The sequence below is a fragment of the Argentina silus genome (genome assembly GCF_951799395.1).
Source record: "Argentina silus genome assembly, chromosome: 6".
Lineage (NCBI taxonomy): Eukaryota > Metazoa > Chordata > Actinopteri > Argentiniformes > Argentinidae > Argentina > Argentina silus.
The window spans coordinates 19818246-19845661 of record NC_139660.1 but is presented as its reverse complement, the minus strand read 5'-3'; the positions used below and the strand labels follow the sequence as shown (position 1 = coordinate 19845661).

General features: G+C 45.6%; 2 protein-coding genes across 3 annotated transcripts; both read right to left on the bottom strand.

The window, feature by feature from the left end:
* Nucleotides 1–5853: 5853 nt before the first annotated feature.
* Nucleotides 5854–8802, bottom strand: LOC310806128 (leucine-rich repeat-containing protein 24-like; the record flags this gene model as incomplete). Its single annotated transcript, XM_083672111.1, has 4 exons — nt 5854–7043; nt 7401–7569; nt 8140–8418; nt 8650–8802. The coding sequence occupies 4 exons, from the start codon at nt 8800–8802 to the stop codon at nt 5854–5856; spliced, it is 1791 nt and encodes a 596-aa protein (XP_083528237.1).
* A 1231-nt stretch (nt 8803–10033) lies between these two features.
* Nucleotides 10034–14847, bottom strand: LOC310806404 (E3 ubiquitin-protein ligase RNF14-like). 2 transcript variants are annotated; one of them, XM_083672486.1, is made up of 6 exons: nt 14322–14847; nt 13952–14082; nt 13137–13727; nt 12427–12703; nt 11636–11808; nt 10035–11137 (listed from the first exon to the last, which is right to left on the bottom strand). In XM_083672486.1, the coding sequence occupies exons 1-6, from the start codon at nt 14473–14475 to the stop codon at nt 10991–10993; spliced, it is 1473 nt and encodes a 490-aa protein (XP_083528612.1). In that variant the 5' UTR covers nt 14476–14847; the 3' UTR covers nt 10035–10990. The 2 variants fall into 2 exon arrangements, with proteins under 2 accessions (XP_083528613.1, XP_083528612.1); XM_083672487.1 differs by lacking the exon at nt 13952–14082 and having other exon boundaries at nt 10034–11137; nt 14322–14454.
* Nucleotides 14848–27416: the final 12569 nt, after the last annotated feature.

The following is a 27416-nucleotide window of genomic DNA, read 5'->3' as shown; positions in this document are numbered from 1 at the left end:
GTATTCCTCCACAGCAATGAGGAGAGGAGGGGGCTTTAATTACATTTTCATCTTTCATTATTTAGCCGATCAACCTTGGCGAAAGTTATTAGTGTTCACCTCGGTGCTCTGGTAGTCATGGTGACTGAGGATGTAGAGGTTGCCATGCCCTGCGATCCTCAGAACCTCCTCCCCCGTCCAGGAGCTCCGTGGTGGGGGGTCGGGAACAAACAGCACCCGAGATCCCTGGAGACACTAACAGAGGGAGAGGAGAGAAGAGAGAAAATAGAGTAAGATAACGCATTAAGTTTACAACATACACAGTGTAATGTGTCCAGTAGTTCACCTGGCAACAACATGTACATACTGCTTGTAATAATAGAGATAAACTTGACATTTCAAAAGAGAGATTAAATGCAGAGTGCATCATTGTTCTCTTGGGAATCCCCCCCCCCCCCCTCATTCTAACCATAGTACCTGTAGGTAGGTAAAGGTGAACCTCTGGGCCCGTCCCCTGAAAAACCTGCCCCCGAAGAGAGAAGCCAGGCGGCTCTCCATCTCATGGGCCAGCCAGGAGTAGTCCATGGTGATCCTGGCAATGAGGCCCATGGTGGAGAGATCTGCCCTCTCCTGTTCCCTAGGTACGCTGTGGTGGATGTCCTGGGCCAGGTAGTGACCCCGGGGCAGACATACCACGTCCTTCACCACCAGACCTCTCTTCTCGGCTGGGAGGCTCCTCCACTTGAGCTTGCTGTGTCTGATCGGAGGGAGGGCTGGGGTGGACGGTTCTGGTGTCTGAAGGAAAGTGACACAATTTGATGTTGGAGAGTGTAATTCACAAAACCAGCCTCCATTATTGCTTTGATACAACATTTACACAACAAATCAGAAAATTGTGACAAGAAAACAACGCTTTAAATATTTATTTTGTGATAGATTGGTGTGGTTTCTACCCTGAGCCGAGAAATATTTGTCAAAGGAACGTGATAAACACTGTGGCATATGAATATTATAACAGGTGATTTAACCGTGACATTATCGTTATTAAATCAACGCTTTGTAGGCCTCTCGGCCAATCACAATGCTTGTTATGATCAAACCGTTGTATAAAGTACCATATATAAGGACTCTTCCGAAAACCTTGCCACCTTATCAGAGAGAAAGGTGGAACTGTCCCCATATTGCTTACACCTATCAAGTCCTTTCAGATCTAAAGGACTGGCTTGGGGTGAACCTCATGACCTGGGCTTAACACAGTTTCCCAGTGGGCACTTAGACGACCCTGGTTCAAACCCAGTCGCTCATACTTACAGTGCACATGACGGAGGAGTCACCTGATGTGATCTTCACCATGTCCTCGGCCAGAGAGCCTGAAGGTGGGAACACATCCATCTCTATCTCGACGCTCTCCATGCTCTCCAGTGGAATTATTGCTGGAGCCGTCACTGGCAACTCCTCCTTCGTAGTCTTAGCAGGTGTTGCTACCATCGGAACCGACGGAATCTCCTGCTGCTGTTGGACCGGGTCTGAAGACTCCTCTGACTCCTCCGACTCCTCCGACAACTCAACGTCCTCTAGAGGGTGCTCACGCTGACTCTGTGGGAGAGAACAGACATGTTTGATACCATTCCTCATTCCATGCATTACAATGAGCCCCGTCCTCCAAATAAATGAATGGTATTTGGGCCCAAGTCTAGTGGTTACACATTTAGGATTTAGGAGAACACACACACACACACACACACACAAAAAGTCAATAACAAAGAACCGAAATAACCCAACAGTGGATTGCATGTTGACCGGAGGGTCAGAGGTTGACTTTACCTGTTCAATCGCCGGGTCTTCTGCCACACACTCCTGTTGGACCACAGCAATCAAGCCGACAGAGACAAACAGCTCCATCTCTATGTTCTCCCTCAGACTTTTCATGATCAGTCTTCTCTCCTCTCTTCTCCTCTGTCCCCTTCACTTCATTCCAAGCAAGGCCTTATTACCTCTGGCTGTTCTCTTGTTCTTCTCCTCTCTTCAATCAAAGGCTTGAGTACTTGTTGTACCCTGCTCTCCTCTGCTACTTCCAGACAGTCGAAGCTATACTAGATCAAACAAGGACAACCGTGGCATTTTAATTCCAGGGTGAAAAGGTTTGCTTTCCCACTGTCCTCACCTCTCCAAGCCGAGTGTCTTCTCCTTCCTCCCACCTATAGTCTAATTGCTGCTGACTCTTCCACTACTACCATCAGGTCTTACTTCTGGCACTGCCGAGACGTTCTCTGCATGCTTGAGTGTGTCCTCAGGTTCAACAGTGACTCAATAGTGAGTGATTGCTTCAGCTAGGGAGAGGTGGGGGTGGTCAAGGGTGTTCACATGACTGTTAGGAGACAATAGACAGCCCCTCTCCTAAGTATGCATACACATCCCATTCTCATTGTGAATGGATAAACCTGCCTTTAACAATTAACCTTTGTGCTTGTCAGGCCTGATTAATCAATAATTGATTACATTTCATCCCTGTGACAGAGCCTGTTGAGCAGTGGAGGCAGAAATCAGAGGACGGACTCATTGTAATGCATGGAATAGGATGAGGAATGTAAGCCCGTCCTCTGATTTCTACCTCCACCAGCCTCCCCTGCTGTTGAGTCTGAGACAGCTTAATTTGTGAAGACAGAATGGGAGTGAGACTAGAGTCTCATGGGTGAAAGAATGAGAAGGCAAACTACTGACAATATGATTAGGCTACTGGGGAAAGTAGGCCTACTTGTCTCCAAGGGAAAATAATCATTGACCTAGTGGAGGCTTCCCACCTCTAGACAGCCATAATAAAATAGGTTAAGTGGAAATATTGATTTTATTAAGACTATTTAACCTTTATTGAAGCAGCTAAAACCCTTGAGATTGGAAAGCTTTCTGCGAGGGCGACCTGGTTGGTGACCTGGATTTTGAGGTGATCGAGGAATTTACCGTCGATTGTTTTGTACAGGATTTTATTTTGTATTGCAGACTACATGGGAAACATTTATCGACAACATTATGTCCAATGTGTGTACAGTGATAGCGGAGAGAACTTGGAGCTGAGCAGTGCAAATTTTGTCCGCTGTCAAGACCTTTATTGCGGTCACATTTGCCCCCAGATAAGAGTCCAATTCAATAACAACACAAGCGAATTATCGAACATACTCGCATATTGCTGGTGGAGTAGCACTTATTTTGCGAACGACGGGAATAAATTAATGACCAATGTTGTATGTGTATTAGAGTTCATCTTTTTACCTTGATATCCAGTTATGCTCCACTCGCTTCTCTTGCACAGGTGCGCTAATCTGACATCACCTGCTGCTGAAACTGACTGCTTTCCCACTCAATATGGGCAACATTCAATCAAACCCGCGCTGCAGAAAATATGGCTTTTTCACCCTGGAATTAAACTGACAATGTTGTTCTTGTTTTATCTAGTAAACATTGCATTACATTACATACGCTTAGACCAAAATGGGCGATGACAATGATATGACAATTACTGATAAGTACACAATTCCGTCAACAGCAAAAGAAAGGCAACAGTAAATGCATTTATTCAGAAATTGATTAAAACACAATATGTAGCGTAAACACAAATCACACACACAAAATTAACTGAAAAATCCAAACAGCTTTACATTTAAATTTGAAAGTAGCCAGGCTAACATTGTGGACAGGAGAGGACAGTGTTGGTAATTTAATGCCAGACTGCATGGTTGTTCTGTTAAGCCTCAAACACACCGTTGTCCTGGGAGCATTCAGATCCCATACTCTCTATCAGGCATAGAGACAAAATAGAACTGTGTACATGTATGTGTGTGAATCATCCCTGTGTTACAGAGACTAGGTCTCTATCTAGTGTTTTTCATTAAAAATCAGTATTACACCTCTTGTATGATTATATTGCACCATTGGTGTCATTCATTATCATTAAAGGGAGGCTGGTAGATGTAGAAATCGGAGCTTGGGCTCATTGTCACGAATGGATTGGAATGAGGAATGGTGTTTGATACCATTGTTCATTCCTTTCCATACATGACAATGAGCCCGGGCTCCGATTTCTACCTCCACCAGCCTCCCCTGGTATCATTGTTGCTGTATCTACTGGCATTCTGTTGTATCTATTGGCATGACTTAAACAGTTACATCAAACTATCTCTGTGTCTGATGACTACACACACACCTGCGGCACTCCCTGGCTCAAAGAGATTACTGTCAACATCTGAAAGGCAAAGTCACAGGTTGAAGGAGAGATTTTTACGAGCAGGACATGAACAAAGTTTCACTTTCCTTTCCTCCAAGTTGAGAGTGCACAAAATGGGGCCTCTTCACTCAAACGTCAGTCTACCAAGGTGTACCGTACTGTAAACACAGTTGGCTAAATGCTATTTAAATGTTTGATCATCGCTAAATCACATGGTTTTATGTGATCAACTCAAAATCATGACCACCGGTTGGGATACAACAAAAACAACACAATCGTAAAGCTAGGCTCTTAATTCATACATCTCAAAAAGGATTATTTTACAGTTAAGGGTTTTCGACAGATTTGATAATGCCTTTGATTATGCCCTCAAATATGATACGCCTCCAGATTTTCATGCAAGTTCACATCTTCTGATATATATGTTGGTAATATCACCAACGTAGGGAGAACAGAGTAGGAGATGACACATGATATAGACCTGGGGAGGCTGGTGGAGGTAGAAATCGGAGGACGGGCTCATTATAATGCATGGAATGGAATGAGGAATGGTATCAAATACACATGGTATCAAACACGTGTGTTTGATACCATTCCTCATTCCATTCCATGAGCCCATCAGTCCATCAGTCTACAATGAGCCCGTCCTCCGATTTCTACCTCCACCAGTCTCTTCTGATATAGACACACACGATGATGCACTGTTTGAATGATGAGATCTTTGGAAGTAACATGATGCTGTAGAAAATGGAGGATCATGATTCGGTACGCATGCCAGTTCTTCACAGTTCTGCCACAGTTCTGTCTCAGGTGAGTCAGTCAGGTGAATCTGCCAGACAGACAGGTGGAAATTGTAAAGGGGTTTACAGTGTGCCCCATCACAGTTTGGTTGATATAAAACACTGGTAGCATCACAATGAAGCCAATGAAGTCTCCAAATGCCGCCACAGATGCCTCCCACCCCGGTAATGGTTTCTCAACACAACAATGCACAACATATGACTCCAGTTTGGAGCTCATCAACAAAAACAAAAGACTCCTAGCTAAGATACACAGAGAGAGGGTTTGGTGGGTCGAAGGGCTCCCGGCAGCCTACTGTATACTGTACTGTATGTACTGTATGAGCCCAAAGTTCAACAAACAACAATTTCACAAAATTCCATTCCAACTGCAATGTCGTGACACATTTCAGTTGATCATTATGTTGAGGTGTCGAGTGTTTCGATATCTCTAATGATAGATCTTCTGCTCCTCAGGCACGCCAAGGCTAATACTGTCCAAACCTGGCAGGTTGGCATGGCAACCCCAGCACCCAGGTGGGTTCTCTCCATTCTCAGTACAGATACAGAGAAGTTCTAATAGTTCTGTAGTTCTCAGCTCTAATGCAGTATGTTGGTTCTCCCAGGAGAGGAGGTACAGTTGGGGTTGTAGAGAGTTTCCTTCCTTCGCCCCCCGCCCCCTGCCCCCACAGAGAGAGGGCGCTGTCTGAGTTGTAATATTGTCACTAACCTCACTGGGGCGGGGGCTGCCTGTTCTGCTTCCTTTTTTATTTTATCAAACCGTTATCAGGTTTATCAAGTTAGTTCCATTGAGATGAAACATCTCTTTTACACAAGAGTGACGTCACTGATGTTTCTGCTAGGTGGCCCTGCTCCTCAGCAGTGGATCTCGTAGGCTATCTGTGAGTCCAGGAACAAACCCGTGTGGTTGAGAAACAAGCCCTCCGCCTCGGCCGTGGTCACGGGCTCAGCCTCCCCTCCCTCCCCCGCCATCCTCCTCATTGTCCGAATGTCTGGCTCCATGGCGGGCTTGGTGGGGGTCATGGGGGGGGGCTCCTGCTGGGGGCCGTACCCTAGGCTGGTGGTCACGGCGGTGGGGGGTGGCGGAGGCGGGAGGACGGGCTTGGCTCGGTTCAGGACGTACATCTCGTGTCCGCGCTCGTCGCGGTACTCCTCCAGCTGGGCGAAGGTGGTGGGTCCGTCCGAGTAGTCGTTGACGTACAGGATACTCTCCTTCTTGTCGTCCGCGTCTTTCAGGCGCTGGTGGTGGCGGCTGTAGATCATGGCGACCAGGAGGAGGGCGGTGAGCGCCAGCAGGGAGATGCCAATGGCGATAGCCGTCTGAGTGGCGGCACCCAGAGCGCTGAAGGCCATGCTGCCCAGGGCGTAGAGCGGTTCCCGGCTGACGTCGGACGAGGACGACCCTGGGCGCGAAGAGCGCAAGCGGGGCCAAGGTGGCGAGTAGGGGGCGGCGGGGGCCCATGGCGAGGAGGAAGAGGAGGAGTTAATGCCCAGCTGGAAGGTGACGCGGGCCACACCCCCCGCGTTCCAGGCCTCGCACTCGTACAGCCCAGCGTGCGCCACGGTCACGTTGCTGAGGAACAGCATTCCGCTGCCGGTGTCTGGGTCGAAACGCTCACCGTCCACCTTCTGAAGCCTCACCCTCCCTTCTGGATGAGCTGCCCCTACCTCCGGCCCTACCGCCCCTTCACCCCCACCTCCACCTCCTCCACCACCCAGCTCCTGGACCAGGCCGCGGGGGGAGAGCATCACCTTGCCCTGGGAGGCCTTCCTCCAGGTGACCTGGGGCCGGGGGTAGCCGGATGCGTGGCAGGACACCCGCAGGCTCTCCCCCAGACGGACGGCCAGGCGCCGGGGCTCCAGCTGCACCAGGGGGGGGATACACACCAGGCTGTTGAGGGGCACCTCCACCAGGCTGAGGTGGGACAGGCGGGGGGGCTCCGTACATACCAGGCGCCTCTCGGCAGAGCTCAGGAGACGTTGGCCCTCCTCGTCGATCCAGCTGCGCAGCCAGTGGAGTGCACAGTCACAGCGCCAGGGGTTGTCTAGGAGGGAATCATACAAATTCAATATTAAAGTTGTATTCATGTAATGCATTTCAATACACTTTACAATGATGCAACAAGGACATATGGATACAGTAGATAGATCGATAGAGAGATAGAAAGATAGACAGACAGACAGACAGACAGACAGACAGACAGACAGATAGATAGATAGATAGATAGATAGATATAGAGAGAGAGATCAATAGAGAGATAGATAGATAGACAGCTAGATTGATAGATAGACAGCTAGATTGATAGATTGATAGATATAGAGATAGTTAGATGGATAACCCACTGTCGCCCGCAGCCCTGCTGCCCACCCACCGCTCCCCGCCCCCTCTCCTCTCCCCTCACCTGTAACCCGCAGAACCTGCAGGCTGACCAGGGGTCGGAGCGTGGCGGGGCCCATGGTGTGTAGGTTGTTCCTGCTGAGGTCCAGCAGGGCCAGGGAGGTCAGCCCTATCAGAGCCTGGTCTCCCAGCAGCTCTATGCTGTTCTGCTGCAGATGAAGCTCCTGCAGACGCTACAGACAGAACAGGAGGGTTGGATACACCTCAGTCATCATGATCCATGAATAGTCATTCATTTATGGATTTCTTTGTTTGTTGGTTTGGTTGTTTATTTGTTTGTTTGTTCAATTCTATTCACGGTCAAGTGCACTTTGTTCTATTCACTTCATTCATTCATTTATTCAGGATTAGAATGTTTATTGTAGTTCATTAGGGATAGAAGCAGTTGTGGTGGGCGTACCAAATGCAAACATATAGCCTATACAAAATACATTATATACACTATCCTCAATTATATTATGTATTGTATACACAATACAAATACAAATATAAAACTGCTAAATCTACTATGTTTACAAAGCATAAAGTCTGTTACAGTGGAGGCTAGTGGAGGTAGAAATCGGAGGACGGGCTTATAGTAATAACCCTAACCCTAACCCTAACGGAATGAGGAATGTCCAGAGGAATGTCCAGCCATTCTTCATTTCATTCCATGCATTACAACGAGTCCGTCCTCCGATTTCTACCTCCACCAGCCTCCACTGTAACGGACCAAACTGAGCATCTTCTACAGGATGACTCACCTGTAGGCCTCTGAAGGTATAGTCCTGGAGGCGTGTGATGTCATTTCCTGCTAGGTAGAGGATGCGGAGGTGTTCCAGTCCTTTGAACATGTCGGCGGTGACCAGGTGTATACGGTTCCCGTTGAGGGCCAGCTCCAGCAGCTGGCCCTGGTTCCGGAAGGCTCCGGGCTCCAGCGCTGAGATGCTGTTGTTCTGCAGGTACAGGTAGTGGAGGCGACCCAGCTGGGACAGGTCCGACACACGGATCTGACCAATGGCATTGTCCTGGAGGAAGATGGTCTACAAATGGAGAGCAATGGGGAAGATAGTATAGTTATGAAACAAAGGCAGGGCAGGGATGTGTGTGTGTGTGTGTGTGTGTGTGTGTGTGTGTGTGTGTGTGTGCAGTCGTGCGTGTGTGCATGCATGTGTGTGAGTGTATGCGTGTGTGTGTGTGTGCGCATGTGTGCATGCCTGTGTTTGTGTGTGTGTGTGTGTGTGTGTGTGTGTGTGTGTGTGTGTTTGACCTACCTGTGTGGAAGGTGGTACGTGTGAGGGGATCTCTCTGAGGCCCATGGAGCCACATTCTACAGTCAAGCTGTAGCAGCGACATCCCACAGGACAGCCCAGCGAAGGGAGGCTGTGGACGGACAGGATCAGGGCAGACAAGAGGACGAGAGCCATGGCTTCAACAGGCCTGAGAACCTGGGGAGAGAGGAGAGATGGTAAGAGACAGACCGAGAGAGAGGGGGAGGGAGAGAGAGAGAGAGAGAGAGATGGTTTGGGAGACAGACAGTCAGAGGTAAAGACCAGAGACAAACAGGGGAGGGCAGTGTTAGACTCATTTTAACAGACAACATCACAAATTAGCCTGTTTATCTTGCCCAGTGTGGAATCTTCTGAATATTTCTGAGTTCCAAGTGAATGAGTATACCAGAATTGTAAAACCAACCAAATTATTTTATTATTTAGGCCTGACTATAAATGATTATGTATGTCCAGCTACCACTGGGTGACATCAACATCAAATAATTACAAAAACAACATATTAGGATATTATAATGATAAATATGGTAAACTTGTTTTATCCTGATAACAATTATGATCACTGTGATAAAGATAAAGACCCTTTAAATCAAGCTCGAGGCCTTACAGTCCAAATGATCGCAGCTTTCACAAGAAAAGAGGCACCGATCGACTTGCGGCAAACATCAACATAAAATGATAGAGATGCTCTGTTCAATTTCAATCGCGCGGATGTTGTCTGGTTGTCGTTGAGAACAGCGCGTTTATTATTTCGACGTAAAGCATCTAAACGTTACCTTCGTGTAGACTGGGCTGTTCCTCTCAAACGTCGACCGGATCTCTTCAGGAAAATACTAATTCGACGTTCTCATTAACAGAACACATTGTCCAGTGGTTGGGCCACGATCAGGGTACCGTGAGGGCCCGCATCCTCATAAAATAGGCTACAAAATAATATAAAATCCTTGACCGCTGCCGCTTTCCGCACTGATAGATTTTTCTTTCCAAAACAATGTCGTTGAATCAGGTAAATTCTTTATTCTTAAATTCCATTATGTTATCTTGTCACCCTACTTGTGTACGCACCGTGTCATCCAATTTCCCCATGTTCCACCGTCTCTGTAGCCCCTCCCATCCCCTCCTCTGCCTCTCCGTCACATTCATCAACTCATAGCGTCATTACTACATTGGCCTTGTCTATGTTCTGGCCATTGTTATAATAACTTCCTTACATTTTCTTACCTAGAAGAATTTCTTTGGGCTATTCTGTCTCTCGCTTTCTCTCTCTCTCTCTCTCTCTCTCTCTCTCTCTCTCTCTCTCTCTCTCTCACACACACACACACACACAGCGCTGGTGATCGGGGCGCTGTCCGTGGTGCTGAACTCCACCCGTCTACATTGAGCGGACCTCTGTCGCTGTCCAATGCTGAATTCGAACCTTTGCATTCGGTTGCTGACAGTCATTACATGGATGAATCCTTACATTCTTCAATAGATAAAGTGAGGAGTGACCAACCAAATAATCTAGCTAAAAGGAGTGAAAGTTACCTTGTATCTGAAGAAATGTGGTGTATGATACCCGAGGGAACACAGAGACATACAGCTAAGCCAACTCTATGAACAGTGGTGTAAAACAGAATAGTTAAATGGAATGTTCTATTCCAGCCGTTAGATCGTGTTCTAGAGTCGCAGAGAAAGATTTTGATATGAAAAATACCTGTATGAAAAATAACACCGGGTTGTGGGGTCCCCTGCTGGCAATATAAGGTATCTCAGATGTCTGTATGAAATGTGCTAAATAAATACAGATTTACTGATCGACAATAAAGGCAAAGATAATAGTCTAAAATGTTACATTCACCCCAGAAAGGAGAATACAACTTCAGGGTAGATATCATTGATACATCAAGACGCATCATTCACCCAAGTTTCATCAAAATTGTGTCGGAGAAAATGCTTGTGACATACAAATGGACAGAGGAATCATAGTTCCCTCTCCGATTTCATCGGTGTGGACAATTAACACAAAAATATTAATAACACACAATGAATGCATTCAATCATTTTATAATTATGTATATATATTTATATTTATATTTTTCTTATTTTTTAACCAGGATGTCCCATTGAGATGGCTGCCATATTTCTATCCTCTAATGTTTAGTCTCGTTGTGTTTTTAATTGTCTTGTTGTGTTTTTAGTTGTCTTTTCTGCCTTTATTTATTTTTTCTTTTCTGTGAAGTGCAATGTGCTTTATATATAAAAGTTTGATTTGATTTGATAGGTTAGCATCATCATCATCATCATCATCATCATCATCATCATCATCATCATCGTTGTCATACACCTAGAATGCATAGGGCTTGTTGTAGCAGGCGGTGTTGGGGTTGTTGAAGTGTTCGAAGGGTTTGTTTGTGGGCAGACAGATCAGACACACCCAACAGAAGTACTGGCCACAGTTGGTACAGTCCATCTTGTTGCAGCCACCGTTCTTCTGGAAGGACAGGACCACAGACACACACTGGTCACAGGGGACATCATCTCATATTCAATCAAATATAAATTAACTTTATTTCAAATGCAAGAATAGAAAGGAGGAGCAAGACACTCTTTGAGTTTCCTTTATCAATTCACCATGTTCGGTGACATAGGTAAAAAAAGGCTTTGGCCTCAGCCATGGTCAGGGAGTGACTGAAACATTTCTATCTACATTTCCATTTACACTATCTACATTTCTATCTGTTCATTGAACATGCCAGAATATAAACTTTGAAGAGAAAGAGTGCTTTGGTTTTTTGTTCTTGCACTTGACTGACCCTATGACGAAAGAGCACCTTCAATACTTACAATTACTCATTGTAATACATGGAATGGAATAAAGAATGGTTTCAAACGTGTGTTTGATACCATTCCTTATGCCATTCCATGCATTACAATGAGCCTGTCCTCTGATTTCGACTTACACCAGCCTCTCCAGCCTCACCAGACTCACCTCTATGCTAGCAGAGCAGCGTGGACATTCCTTGCTGTTTTGCCTCATCCAGGATATATTCAGACACTCCTCCACCTGGAGTTGGAGTGTGTGTTTCCCATAACGCTTCTCCAGAAACTTCCTCCGCTCATCACTGCCTGAGGCATAGTCCTCCCACAGGGCCTTGAGCCCGGCTAGACACACACACACACACACACACACACACACACACACACACACACACACACACACACACACACACACACACACACACACACACACACACACACACACACACACACACACACAGTTTGATTGAACGAAAGTGCTTTTTAATTGAGCTGACTCACCAGTAGATGGCAGGGTTTTAAATGGCATTCCTCCAAAAGGAGGCGTGAGAACAACATGATTTGGAGGTATGGCTACACAAGATTACCTTAACACTGCATTTCGTTGTCTCTGTACTTGCACAATGACAATAAAGTTGAATCTAATCTAATCTAATCTTAACACTAACAGTGCCAAGCCAGTGCAATGTTAAAAAGGTTCCTCTAAAACTGGCCATATATGTTGACACACCCAAAGAGTGACTCATCCAGAGTTCCACGTGACATGTGGTTCATGTGGTGATATCATTTATTTTTGTACCAAAAAATATAAATATTTTTGATTAATGAATTGTTTGTCATAATCTGTAACTGTGTGTGTTGCTATTTGGGTCATTCTTCTAAAACGTTATTGATTCTCAATTGAACACATTTCTGAAAAGAATGCTTTAATAAACCAAAATAATAAATGAAAACCTCCCTTACCCTCAGCCTGGGGTACGTCAGCGTGCGAACCGTTGGTATCAGCTGCCGCCCACTTCGCCTGGCAGTGGGAGGGGCCATGGTAGCTCCTCCTACAAAGGGAACAGAAGGCGTAGTGGCAGGTGAGGCAGAGAGTGGCGGTGGTGTCTGGCTCCAGGATCACGGCGGCGCCACAGGCGTGGCGAGGACAGTACACGACGTCGGCCATGCGGTCCAGGGTGGACTGGAGCAGGAGACGATCATAACGAGCAAACAGCTCCTCTCCCACCAGGTGCTTCACCTTCAAGAGGAGAGGAGAGCAAGAGGCAGCATTGTCTGGGTTTAGTTCCCTCATAGAGGGAGTGGGAGTGTGTATATACCTGTGTGTGTGTGTGTGTGTGTGTGTGTTTGTGTGTGTGTGTGTGTGTGTGTGTGTTTGTGTGTGCGTGCGTGCGTTTCATGCTTGTGTATGTGTGTGTGCTTGCTTGTGTGTTTGTGTGAGTATGTGTACATACTGTGGAGCTACACTCAGACTTGGGGTATTCATATGTCAATGTGTGTGTGTGTGTGTGTGTGTGTGTGTGTGTGTGTGTGTGTGTGTGAGTGTTTGTGCATGCGTGTGTACGTGTGCATACGTGCCTGTGTGTGCGTGTGCGTGTTCTGTGTACATACCTGTGTGTGTGTGTGTGTGTGTGTGTGTGTGTGTGTGTGTGTGTGTGTGTGTGTGTACATACCTGTGAGGGTGTAGCTGTAGAGCTACATTCAGACTCGGGGCAGGTGAGTCCACGTACGTTTCCATCTCTGATCTGGACCTTGAAGTACTCGGCCATGCAGGTGTTACAGTAAACATGGCCGCAGACTCTGAACTGGACACACTCGGAACCCGACCTGTCCAGGAAGCAGATGCCACAGCCATACGGCTGGCCCTCAAACACCCTCTGCCTCTGGCTCTCATCGTAGTCCAGGAGATGGGCCAGGAGGTCCAAGTCTGGGGTCTCTTCTGAAAGGGCAGCCCTGGGGTCCAGGGGCTCCAAGCCCCCCTCCAGACCTCCTCCAGCCTGACTGCCCTTTGGAGAAGCCTCCTTATTGTAGTCCTCTGACTTGTGAGCATCCTGGTTGTTGTAGTCCTCTGAGGTTGGAGAAGTCTGGTTGTTATAGTCCTCTGAGGTTGGAGAAGTCTGGTTGTAGACAGGGATCTCCAGAGGGGGCTGGATGTGGAGGAAGTTGAGGAGGTCTTCTTGGAGGAACTGGACCCAGTAGAAAAGAACTACGTTTCCCACACTGCCCTGCCATAGCTCATCTAGATGCTGGCATACTGCGGAGAGCTGGGACATAAACCACAGATAACAACACACACACACACACACACACACACACACACATGCAAAAGTGCACAGGCAGACACACAAAGGGATATAAAGAGAGAGAGCGGAAGAGAGAGAGAGGGGGGGGGGGAGACACACACAAGACAGAGTGGGATTTAATTTGATTTGATTTGATATCCAACTATTTACTCTTTTTGATATCCAACTATTTAGCTTTAACACACCTGAATGAGGGAGAGCCACCTGCAGCTCAGAGTGAAACTGGGTGGGGAGGTGGAGGGGTAATCCACAGGTAGGTCAAAGGTCATCAACAGGGGAGGGAGGAATGATATCCCATACTCCCTCTGTTTGTCACCTTGGTATCAACAACAAACAAACAGACAGACTGCTTTTCTATCGCCATGGCCTGCCGTTCACCAGTATTGGATAACTGATAACGTTGGCTGCCTACTAGGATAAAACATTATTCAATATTCCCAATGAAAGTTTCCTTATGTTTTGCAGTTCGTGGTAGGCCAGTGGGATCAGCACAATGAACGTTATGACAACAATAAATCGCACTAAACGTGTGAATAATGATGAGCATAAACATACCATGTTTGACAGTCACACTGAAGTCCCGTGGTAGGTCCACAGAAACCCGAATCTCCCCGCCCGACGCCGACTCTGCCCGAACGAACTCTTCCCGACTATAGATACTTGCGAGCGCCAACAATTCATCTTCTTGCGCTTCGAAGTCCTCGTTCATAACACCCTCAAATGCCCCCTTTTCTGTCTCACTGGCTATATGGGCTACTCTTCGACGTATAATAAAAAACAGCTGTGAAAAATATTCCTTACTTTGTTACCGACGCTGCCTTACTGACGGTAATTACTTTCGGTTTTCTATTCTATGTGCGCTTGTTGTAAGCACTTTAAAAGTCTAAAAGTGATGAAGCTGTTGACGATGAAAATGATCCTTCTCAGACGGATGCGCACTGTAACTTTGAGGCTATAGAGCAGAAGGCCAAAAATATGCTGCTTTAGAATATGATGTAAGAGATCCCAGGAAGCAGCAATAACAGTGAGGTTATGGCGGGGCAAACCCAGGAAACCTTCCCGCATGATGACTCACCGCTGCACGCTCCCCAGCCCAACCCCGTCTAATAAGTACATGTCCTCTATCAATCTATATGATGGATTTGTAGATAGGCTGAGAAGTTTACATTACTGAAGGCTCTCTGACATGTGCCATAGCCATTATATCATAGCCTTCTTCTAATCTAGGGCATTGTCGGGCCTATTTGATTTTCGATCACATCTTTTATCTTGTTCTTACACTTAAAGGCCTACTATAAATACATTATTGTAGTGTGTAAAGCATCCCTCTACTGTGTAACAGTGGGGGTATAGTTGTACCACTGATGACCACTAGATGGCAGTGTGTCTCCTCCGTTGTGGCTGGGATCATAGTCTGTAAATACTGGCCTTGGTTGTGAGGTATGAAGATGTATAAAGAAAATACTCTCATCTCAGTAAGATTGTAAATATAAGGAGGCTTGCTGTGTGTGTGTGTGTGTGTGTGTGTGTGTGTGTGTGTGTGTGTGTGTGTGTCACAGCACTCCTGCCACTCTCAATGATACACATGCGCACACACACACACACACACACACACACACCCACACACACATGCACGCACACACACGCACACACAGAAGCAACTCTCACACCCAGGATCCAGGACGACTGGACAATGGCTCAAGTCAACAGCCTGAAGCGACAGTCCTTTTCTCTCTCCTCAAATGAAACCTGGAACCCTCTGGCTTGTGCTGTGAGAGACTGTCCTAGGAGAGCTGTCTGGCTCCTGAGAACATGCAGACTTGCAGAGCTCCGGCTGTGGAAGCTGCATCGCTTATCTCCCATACCAAGTAATTGGTATGTCTGTTCCCTGCCAACCTGAGAGAGAGATTGCAGTGTGTTGGAAACCACCAAGTCAACCTGGTTATGCCAAAATGCCAAAACGTATTGCATCAGTCACAAACAGACGGGTGGAAATAAGAATCATGAAAGAGAAGAAAGATGAGGCTGACAACTCTGTGTGCGTGTGTGTGTGTGTGTGTGTGTGCGCGCATGTGTGTGTGTGTGGGGTTTGCAGCAGTGGCGTCTGCTCTGAAGAGATAAGGATGTCAGAATGCTCTGCGGGCATGCTCAGTAGAGGAAGAGACAAAAGTTTAAAGACCTCCTTTGATGTTATTTTAAAGTAATCTGTCATGCTCTGAAGACAGGTCTTTAGCGATGTTGACGATACACAGTTAAAACCAGTTTTGAGTCACTGCAGTTTACTTCAAAGTATTTTGAGGGTGTTAAAGGCTGCGTCAGGGGTAACATGAAAAGTCACGTTCATCCTCTCCTCCTATCCTCCTCTCTCTTCACGGGCACCCAAGGAATTAGTTCAGGACTAATTGTTATCCAATTTCACTCCTTCACTCTTCACCAGGCAGATCCCCGGGTATTGATTGTTCTGTGTGCCTATGAGAGAGAGAGAGAGAGAGAGAGAGAGAGAGAGAGAGAGGGGGGGGGGGGGGAAGGGTGGGAGAGAGAGAGAGAGAGGGAGAGAGAGAGAGAAAGAGAGAGAGAGTAACCAATTTAGGGCTTCCATGCAACCTGAAGGGACTCCATTTAACCAATAGGGCTTCCATGTAACTTCAATAGGGACTCGATGCAACTTCATAGTAGTAACTATGTAACTATGTAACCTCATCGGGCATGTGGATCTTGTAAGGATTCTTTGTAACATCTAGTTGGTCTGAATCTGAATCAGAAGCAGCTTTCCAACTTCTTAAAGAAATGATGAAATTGACACTGCTCCTACATCGAACTGTACACCATCCTCTGTTGTAAAAAGTCAATGAAACACATAAATAAAATATTCATCCAGAGATCAGAGGTGTGCTCTTCCATTCAACGTCAGATGGGGGGGGGGGGGGGGGGGGGATGAGAACAATTGTGGGTGTGTCTATCAAGAACAGAACAAGCAACAACCATCCATGCCTTTACACTCAAGAGTGTCTCCTCATGAGGCTGATTATGCTCTGTCAATTAGCAGCCAGGGTTACGTGAGTGTTTTTCATATGCCATTGAGAGAGCATACATAATAGCTCTCTGGTTGGATTGGGAGTTTGGATAGAGCTAGAGGTTTTAAAAGAATACATCAGAGATACAGCTTAGATGACACACTCTCCCATTCAAAGTCAGTTGGGGGAAAAAGGAGAGCAATTGTGTCTGTGTCTGAGAGAGAGAGAGAGAGAGAGAGAGAGAGAGAGAGAGAGAGAGAGAGAGAGGAGGCAGGACAAAAGAGAGAGAAATTGAGAGGGCAAAGAAGAGATAGAGAGACAGAGAGACTTAAAAATTTGAGAGCGAATTAGCGAGGAAGAGAGAGATATAGACAGGAGAGAGAGACAAAGTGAGAGGGGGTGGAGAGGAAGAGAGAGGGGGACAGGGAGACAGAAGGAGAGATGTATTTTCTCATTTCCAGTGGAAGTGTTTCCAGCCCGGTGCTGGTGTTCCCAGGGGTCATGGAGGATTCCCTCTGATCTCTACAGCAGAGGAGGTGGCATTTACAATATCCACCCATCTCTCTCTCTTTCTTTCTCTCTCTCTCTATCGCTGTATTCTCTTGTCTGTCATCCCTCATCATCCCTCTCTTCTCTCATCACTTAGGAGAGTATGACACTTCTTAGGAGAGAGAGAGAGAGAGAAAGAGAGAGAGAGAAAGAGAGAGAGAGAGAAAGAGAGAGAGAGAAAGAGAGAGAAAGGGAGAGAGAGAGAGAGAACCCACACCTTGTTAGTGTTCTAATGAGAACCAGTCCATTGGTGACGAGAACATCTTGGTGTGGACTGAAGCGTGGTTTAGTTGAAAGTCAAAGACTTGGGGTACGGCCAGTTTAAAAATCTATGACGAGGAGGAAATGAGTCATAGAGGGGTACATCATCTGGTAGGGGGGCAGAGAGGAGTCGGCAGACAGTCCATGACCTTGCCCAGAGTAGCAAACTCAAAGTAACTTTACTTCTTCACCCCATAGGCTTTTTTTTAAAAGCCTCTTTGAAGTTGGCACTTAAAAGCTCTACCGTAGAACCTGAAGGAAAAGAGACTTGTGTGGAATGAATGCTATGAGTGTGTGTGTGTGTGTGTGCGTGTGTGTGTATGATAGAGAGAGTGAGAGAGAATGTGAAGGTAGAATGTGTGTGTGTGTGTGTGTGTGTGTGCGTGTTGGTATGCATAGACGGGTGTCTCACAGTATACAGTGAATTCACAGATGGATGGAGAAGATACTATACCCCACTCTCTCTTTCTCCTACTTCCGTCTGAACTAAAAGGAGCCTCCATAATGCTCTACTAGTGTCCTCGGTTTGGGAGGGTAACACACAGCGTCGTCTGAAGCTCTCTGTGGGTGTTTCCCCACTGCACAGCCTCACAGTAGAGAATGGAAAGGGGACATGAAACTTTAATGTGGAAATGGGCCAGAAATAATGAGACTGCCTGGCTGTTTTAGTCTCTCTTTGTTGGGCTAGAGTAGGGGAGTAGGACAGTGTGTGTGTGTGTGTATGTGTATGTGTGCGCGCCCGCGTGTGCGTGCATGTGCACGTGTCTGTGTGTGTGTGTGTGCGCGCGTCTCTGTGCGTGTGTGTGTGTGTGAGGGAGTGTATTGTGTGTGTCTGCGGGCGTGTGTGTGTGTGTGTGTGTGTATCGCGTGTGTGTCCTATCTGGGGGAGTTGAAAGAGACTGTATTGTGATGATAGCTGCTCTCTCTGTGGCTGAATTCATTCTTTAATCCTTATTAAGTCTGTTGGACTCAGTGTGACATGAACCCACAACTCAGTTGCCTCTCCCTCACATTGTTCATTTTGATCAAGATATGTTTTATCCAGACATTCAAAGGGAATGGTGAATGAAAAAGAAAAGCCAATTTCTGTTGCAAGGCTATCATTATCAATACCTTGAGGACTTAAACTTGTCGTTGGGGCATTGTTCTGTTCTGTGTAATGAGAGGGAGAGAGAGAGAGAGAGAGAGAGAGAGAGAGAGAGAGAGACAGAGACAGATGGACATGCCACATTCAGTCATTATCATGATATCAATCAAACCCATAAGCTCTGGCTTCAATCCTATGTCTATTATAATGGTTTCACTCTGCCAACATGAATGCGTAAGTTGACATTTTCAACACCATACCGTAGCTAATGCCAGTTAGCATAAAGGAGCGAGGTATCAGTTAACATTTAAGCCATTTCCCCAGACTCTTTTATCCAAAGCGTCTTACATTAAGTACATTTGTCTAAAGTAAGTGAATCAACTATACTATACTATACTCAACTATATCAGTCATTGTAAGTAAAACCTTCGATAAGAACAACTGCAGTCGGCAGTCACAGTGCTAGAGAATGGAGGAAAATAAGGTTGTTAGGGTTTCTTTTTTTTTTAGTAAGTATAGCTTTTTAATTAGTAGAAGGCCATAATGAAAGGAGTCCTACTGTTGAACTGGTGGGAGCTGGGGAAGGCTCCGTAATTGAACACATTTTGAACATGTAAAACAAGCTCTCTGGTTTATAAATTAAACATCAGAGGAGGGTCAACCGTGAAATTGTCTGTAATTGAGGGAGTTCTCGGGTTCACAACAATTGTAAAAAGGAGTCGCTCTGAACTGGTGTTTAAGTCGCCATGAGGCAGAGAGGTTGGCTGAGACACAGCTTATGTTACAGTCTGGAAGAATATTTCATCATATGTCTTCATGTCAAGTATTTGACTGTTTTTGATAGGTGTATGTGAGCCGCATGCCAAGGACAATGTTCTGACCTACTGTATGTGAATGAGACGGACATTAAAGCTGTTTGATTGCAATGCCATGTTGTGAAGGGTTGTAATGGCAGCTGTACTTGCTCATCAAACCACATGCGAGGCACACTGTGTTTCCCTCAGTATCTCCCTGAAGTACCTTCTACCCTACCTGTCTCTCACCTCTGCATCCAGGCTCCTCAGACAAGCGCTGTCCTTCCCTTGCCTCGCCCATCTGAAGCTAGTCTTTCTCTCTCTTTCTCTCACTTTTTATCCCCAAGGACATAAGATGAGGGACACACAACAAACACGCACGCCCGCCCGCCCACACACACGCACGCTCTGCTATTATACTACCAAACTATATGTTAGAAACCGTAAGATGGGCTCCTCATTCCTCATTTCGTCCCGTGCCTTACGACGAGCCCGTCCTCCGATTTCTACCTCCACCAGCCTCCCCTGGTTACACTGCACACATACTGTACCTGTTCCGTCCTCCGTCCAGGGCTAGAGTGGCCCATCAGATCAGTGTTCTGACTGTGTAGCAGAATAGAAGGAGTGTGAAAAGCTTTGGTAGATTAGAGAGTGAGAGAGAGAGAGAGAGAGAGAGCGAGAGGGAGAGGGAGAGAGAAGGGGGAGAGAGAGAGAGAAAGTGAAAGAGAGAGCGACAGAAGCTCTCTGCGCGAGGTGTAGCCTGGAGAATAAATGATTGAAGAGAGGCGCCTCTGTGTGCGTTTGGATGGAGAGGAGATGTGTGATCCAGAGGAAAGGAGGGAACGATGGAAGCTGCCATCAAAGACATTCTACAATCCATTATCCTCCAACTGCCTGTTCTGCCTCTGTCAGCTCTGCTTGAACCTGGGAGGATGAGAGAGGAGGAGAGGAAGAGAGGAGGAGAGGACATTGACTTGACAGCACTTTAATGTGCGGTGTAGAAAACACAGAATAGTCGAGTTCTGTTTTATTGAAATAGAGGAGAAATGAAACATATGCAGGCATGCATGTGGGAACACACGTGCATACACACACACACACACACACACACACACACACACACACACACATGTATCTTGCATGCATGCATAGTCTCTGATGTATATAAACTGTAATCCATTTAGACACAATATCTGTGATTTTATTACCTTGACATTCAAATGCACTCTGGAAGTTGTGTGACAGTGGACTTAATCCTGAATGTATTTTTATAATTCATGGGTTGGTTTTACAAACCCAGATAAAGCCTATTTCTAGAGAACATTCAATGGAGATGTCCCAATATACTGGGTAATGGGACAAAGTAATGGTTATACTAAACTAATACGGACTAGGACTCGGACTAGGCTTGGGGAACTAATTTTCTGGCCTTTAAAATAGCACTAATATTTCAGACACACACTGTGGCGCCAACACCAGCACCCCTCGCCAGCAGCGCCCATGTTTGTGTTGTTTTTTAAATTTAAAATGAAAATATTTCCCATTGTGTTTTTTATTTTTGTTAATTTTTGTATCCCCCCCCTCTGCTACTGCTGTTTACGAAAGAAGGATTTATTTGGAGTGCTTTCAAGTGAAGGGTTTTCTGGGGTTTTATGTGTGGATTTATATGATGTTGCTCAGAAAATCTGCTGTGTGTGTGCCATGTAGCAGTGGGGGAGCTAGGCAGGGGTGCCATGCCTAGCAGGGGCGGGTTTTACTAGGATCTAGTACAGAGTTGCTGATCATCTGTTTTACTAGTAAACATTAATATCCATGATATACTGTATAGATGACATTCATATAATGGGGATTTCAATCGACTGTGATCTACGTTTCCTGTTGACTAGAGAGGAAATGCTAATTATCAGACAAGCCACAACTCTCCTCCTCTCTACCATTTAACTGAGATGCACACACACACACACACACACACACACACACACACACACACACACACACACACACACACACACACACACACACACACACACACACACACACACACACACACACACACACACACACACACACACACACACACACACACACACACACACACACACACACACACACACACACAAACAAGCCTCCTTCTATTTACCATCTAACTGAGTTGAGCGATGACTCAATCAATGATCATTTATTTAGTTTTCTTCATGTTGAGTTGAAGCAAGATTAAAGTAAACTGTAAGCTGCCATCAAAGACACATCAGAATCCATTATCCTCCACCTGCCTGCTGGCGGCTCCACTTGAACCTGGGACGATGGCACGGAGGAAGTGAGAATGGAAAGAAGAGGAGAGGAGGAGAGGAGGAGAGGAGGAGAGGACATTGACAATATGTATACAATGAGTGTGTGAGGTGCAGTAGGATGGGGACATGATGACATCTTACACAGGGACTGTGTAAATTAAATGTAATGTCCAATTAAATGAGCCTATTCCCACTTGAGAGACTGGTCTCCTGAAGTAGTCCTCCTGTCTTGTTACTTGCCTATAGGCCTACTAGTAGCCTATGCAGTGCAACACCTTGCATTTCTTAGTGCAAATGTTTTAACCGCGGCCTGTAGGTCCAGGCTGTGGGCCCAACTGTTTTCACCACGGCCTGTAGGTCCAAGCTGTGGGCCCAACTATTTTAACCGCAGCCTGTAGGGCCAGGCTGTGGGTCCAACTGTTTTCCATTCAGAGTAGAGGATGGCACAAGTTTCTCTCCTGTTAATAACAACAACAACAACAACAACAACAAATGTTTCCTTCTTCTAGCATTGTGACTGCCTATGTCCCCTGGTCTGAGCATTGATTACTTTATCTTATGATGACTGATGGATAGATGATTCAATGACTTAAACAAATGTATTTGTTGTAAGTCGCTTTGGATAAAGGCGTCTGCTAAATCCCATAAATGTAAATGTAAATGTAAATGCCTGCCCTGGATAGTTGGCTATATCCCAATCCCACTATAACCTCAAATCCTGACTCCTGTCTCAATTACATGTCCTCCCTTTATTCTGTAATGCATAGTTGTGTGTTGTAAAAGAACGTCCCGTGCCTAACATGATTATTCTTCAAGTGTTCATAAATACTTATATCTAGTGAATTGCGGCCAATTTGTAAGTTGTATACATTTTCCCCTGGATGCTAGGCCCAGGCTGAATGTGGCTCTATTTCAAAGACAAATTAAGTCCCAGCCAGCCTGCTGGCAGGCAACTGAATGATTATGATTGGGGTTTGATGGATGTATTTGGAATGGCTAAAGCCTAAGAGCACAAGAGGGCCTACATAGAATCGTAGAGATTGCAGTCTTTTCTCTTGTTTTTTGCTTTGATGTGTATAGTCCTATCCCGATCAAATACTCCTATTTGAAAAGCAGGTCCTCGACTTTAACTCTGTGCCCACTCTGCCCACAACAAAATTAGTTAATCCTAGCTGCTAAAGCTCTGCTTTGTTGTTCTTGGCTGTTGCGTCTTTAGCTAAAGTTGAAGTCTGTTGGATGCTGGCCATGCAACCACTTATTTGATTTTCTTATTTGATTCATTATCAGTCTCGCTTCTTACGGTCAATTGCGTTTATTTGAAGGCAGTCCATGAATTTGAGGTTGGCTGAAGAGTTACTGGAGCTTCTTGTACTGATTTGATTCATTACCAAGGAATAGACAGTAAAAAAAAGGCTGTCTGAGGTACGCTCTCCTCTTTACACCCTATTATGACGTTTTTAATAACTACAACCCTATCGCTTTAGCCGTTCAATCACGAGACGAATCGGTGTCATCTCAAAACTCCTAAACAAGCGATACGGCAAGACGCATCATTCACCCAAGTTTGGTCAACACTGGGCCAATCAGTGTAATATTGTAAATGCCGCATCTGTATGTTAAGACGCACGATTCAGCCCAAGCTTCGTAAAGGTTATCTGAGTGGTGTCGGAGATAAAGCGTGTGACATATGAACAGACAGAGACTGATCCGTAGTCTCCTCCCTGATTTCACCGTGGGGGACAATACAACAGACAATACGCGCCTAGAAGCCACTGAGTGAAAACCACCAAAAAGTGCAGTGCCATACTGTATCATAAACACTAATATCCCCATCTAAGAAACAAGGATCAACCAAGCACAAAAATACAAAAGTGCCACACTCTACATTCCTCCAGCAACAGACTACAGTAAATCATTCAAACATCTTATAGCTGCTGGGATAAAAGACCTCCTGAATGTCTTGGTGGAGCATCTCGGTAAACCTCAAGGTGCTCTGCTACTGCTTCATAAAACAGCATAGTGGGTGGGGGCTTCCTGACTAATTATAGACTGCAGGGGAGGCTGGTGGAGGTAGAAATCGGAGGACGGGCTCATTGTAATGCATGGAACGGAATGAAGAATGGTATCAAACACGCATGGAGCTCGGGAGCGAGCCTACAGCTTTACAGGCCAGGCTCTACGGAGAGTCCATGTTTTGGGTGGACCCCAGGAAAAGTAGTTGTAAGCCAATGGGGATCTGACTAAACAGCTTTCCACAGACAGATCGATCGATCGATCGATCGATCTATCTATCTATCTATCTATCTATCTATCTATCTATCTATCTATCTATCTATCTATCTATCTATCTATCTATCTATCTATCTATCTATCTATCTATCTATCTATCTATCTATCTATCTATCTATCTACCTACCCACCCACCCACCCACCCACCCATCCATCCATCCATCCATCCATCCATCCATCCATCCATCCATCCATCCATCCATCCATCTCCTAATCAAACTGTTTCTATTACAACCTCTCCCCTGACAGCTTTGGTCGTCAGACTGGCGTAGTGGTGCTGATGTTTCTAATGATGCCTGCTATGGTTGTCTACCTGCACCTGCGTCTCCGGGCAACCATGTAGGGGTGATCATGGAGCTGCACCCCCTGCAGTCTAATAGTGAGGCCAGTCTGGGGGCAGGAGACAGCAGCCAGGTAACCCCATAGGATAGAATCTTAGTGAGTGAATACAGGGGAGGCTGGTGGAGGCAGAAATCGGAGGACGGGCTCATTGTAATGCACGGTATGAAATGAGGAATGCCTTGTGGGTGAGCCCTTCCTCCGATTTCTGCCTCCACCAGCCTCCCCTGGTGAAATACCAACGCTACCTGAATATGTGAAATCGGAAGGTGTTGCTCTGCCTTTGTAGTGTAAATGGGGGTTGATCAAAGTGCTGGAATAGCACTGACATAGTGTGCTGTCATTTACCTTTATAAGGGATGGGGAAGGAAGAGGCTGGAAAAGGGAAATCAGGGAAAAGGTGGAGGTGTGTGGGGGGGGTTCTCTCTTGAGAGTACATCTGGCACATACTGTATGTCTGGTATAATTTAGACTCTTCAAGTAAAATCAATAATTTTTCCATTTACAGGGAGGAGGGAAGGGGGAGGGAAAGGGGGAAGAAAAAGGGGAGGGAATGGGGAATGGGGAATGGGGAATGGGGAGATGTTCTTTTTAAATATTGATATATGAACTGCTATGTTTGTTGAAAATGAAAAGCAAAAAAAAGGGTTGATGCTATCCTTAACCTTTATTAACCATTACTCAAAGAGGATCATGCAAACCTATTGTGAGATGGATTTTTATATCAGATTTATTCCATATTTGAGTCTTATGTATAAGATTTTGTTTTACAGTTCATTTGGTCCTGTCTGCCTGGTTTATCCTATATAAAGAAGTGAACTATATTTGCTGAATCGACTTTGATCTCAATTTCTCCTGGTGGTAGCGGGTTTTAGAAAGTATCCTCTTTTCCCTAACCATAACCATAACCATAACCATAACCATAACCACACACACACACACACACACACACACACACACACACACACACACACACACACACACACACACACACACACACACACACACACACACACAAACATCTTGCATGCATGCACAAGTGCACAGACAGGATGTATATAAACTGTAATCCATTTAGACAGAGGCAGCTGTATCTGCTATGTTGGTGCTGTGTGTAGATAGGTACCTGTGATGTTATTAGTTATTACTTTGATGTTAAAATGGACTCTGGAAGTTGGGTTTAGTGGACTTAATCCTGAGTGTGATTGTATCATTTTAAGACCCAGATTAATAAACCTAACCCTAAAGGATTTATAATAGAGATTTACCATAGAACATGTGTTACTATCAATCCAGGACTGGGACCGGAAGAAGAACCCATAGTGTGATGAAGAAGAATCTTGCCTCAGTTGAACTCCTATGAATCCAACACCATTTCCAATCCAGTCATCGTTTGTCTCTCACTTTGGTCATGTGACCAACTTCTGTTGATGAACATGTTCCGATAAACTCTTTTACTACGGTTTCAAATAATTCATTTGGAGGTCTGCTTTCAAGTGAAGTGTCTCTTTATGTGTGGGTTTAAATTGATACATTGATGCTCAAGAGTCTGGTATCTGGTATATCCACAGTATTCGACATCCCTGTGAGGTGTGTGTGTGTGTGTGTGTGTGTGTGTGAGTTTGTTTTGCATAACTGATCAGCAGCATTAGCATCTGCATGGCCATGTTGGCAGCTTTGATGTAGCAGGTGTGTGTTATCCAGTGTAGCACGGCGTAGGAGGATGTTTACACACACACACACACACACACACACACACACACACACACACACACATACACATACACATGCACACATGCACACACGCACACACATGCACGCACGCATACACATGCACGCACACGCATACCCGCATACCTGCGCACACACACACAAACGCGCGCACACACACACACACACACAAATGTACACACACATACACACACACACACACACACACACACAAATGAATAACCAATTTGGTGTTCAGGGGACTTTCTTTTTTTTCTTTTTACAACTTAGCATAATCAGAGAGAAACAATTTCATTAAAGAGGAGAGGTGCGCTTTGATGTAAATGGAGTTACTATAAACATAATGAGAGCTGCAGAGTGGCAGTAGGGAAGGTTCCTGTAAGCTGTTGCTTCTCCACTAGCCTTAGACCGGACACAACATCCTAGAAGCTGCTGTGTACGGACCTCTGTACATTTCTGATTTCGTGCAGGATAATGTGCTCACTTCACATGTAGCTATGTAGCCTCACATGTAGCTATGTAGCCTCACATGTAGCTATGTAGCTTCACATGTAGCTATATAGCTTCACATGTACCTATGTAGCTTCACATGTAGATATGTAGCTTCACATGTAGCTAAGTAGCTTCACATGTAGCTATGGAGCCTCACATGTAGCTATGTAGCTTCACATGTAGATATGTAGCCTCACATGTAGCTAAGTAGCTTCACATGTAGCTATATAGCTTCACATGTACCTATGTAGCTTCACATGTAGATATGTAGCCTCACATGTAGCTATGTAGCTTCACATGTAGATATGTAGCCTCACATGTAGCTATGGAGCCTCACATGTAGCTATGTAGCTTCACATGTAGATATGTAGCTTCACATGTAGCTAAGTAGCTTCACATGTAGCTATGTAGCTTCACATGTAGCTATGTAGCTTCACATGTAGCTTCACATATAACTATGCCTTTTTCCTGTGTAGAGTTAGCTCCATAATCGGACCATGACCCTTGAAGTTGGCTAGCCTAGTTGCACCAGATCTGTTTGAACTAGTCTCACAACTAAGTCAGACTCTGGATTCTGTATTTGTTTTTGGAGCTGAAGCCAATGTCTCCTGACTGTGGACAGATCCAGGGCGGCAGGGCCAGTGCTTGGCTGGTTTGAGGTAGAGATGTTAGTGTACAAAGCTGGTTTGAGGTAGAGATGTTAGTGTACAAAGCTGGTTTGAGGTAGAGATGTTAGAGTACAAAGCTGGTTTGAGGTAGAGATGTTAGTGTACAAAGCTGGTTTGAGGCAGAGATGTTAGTGT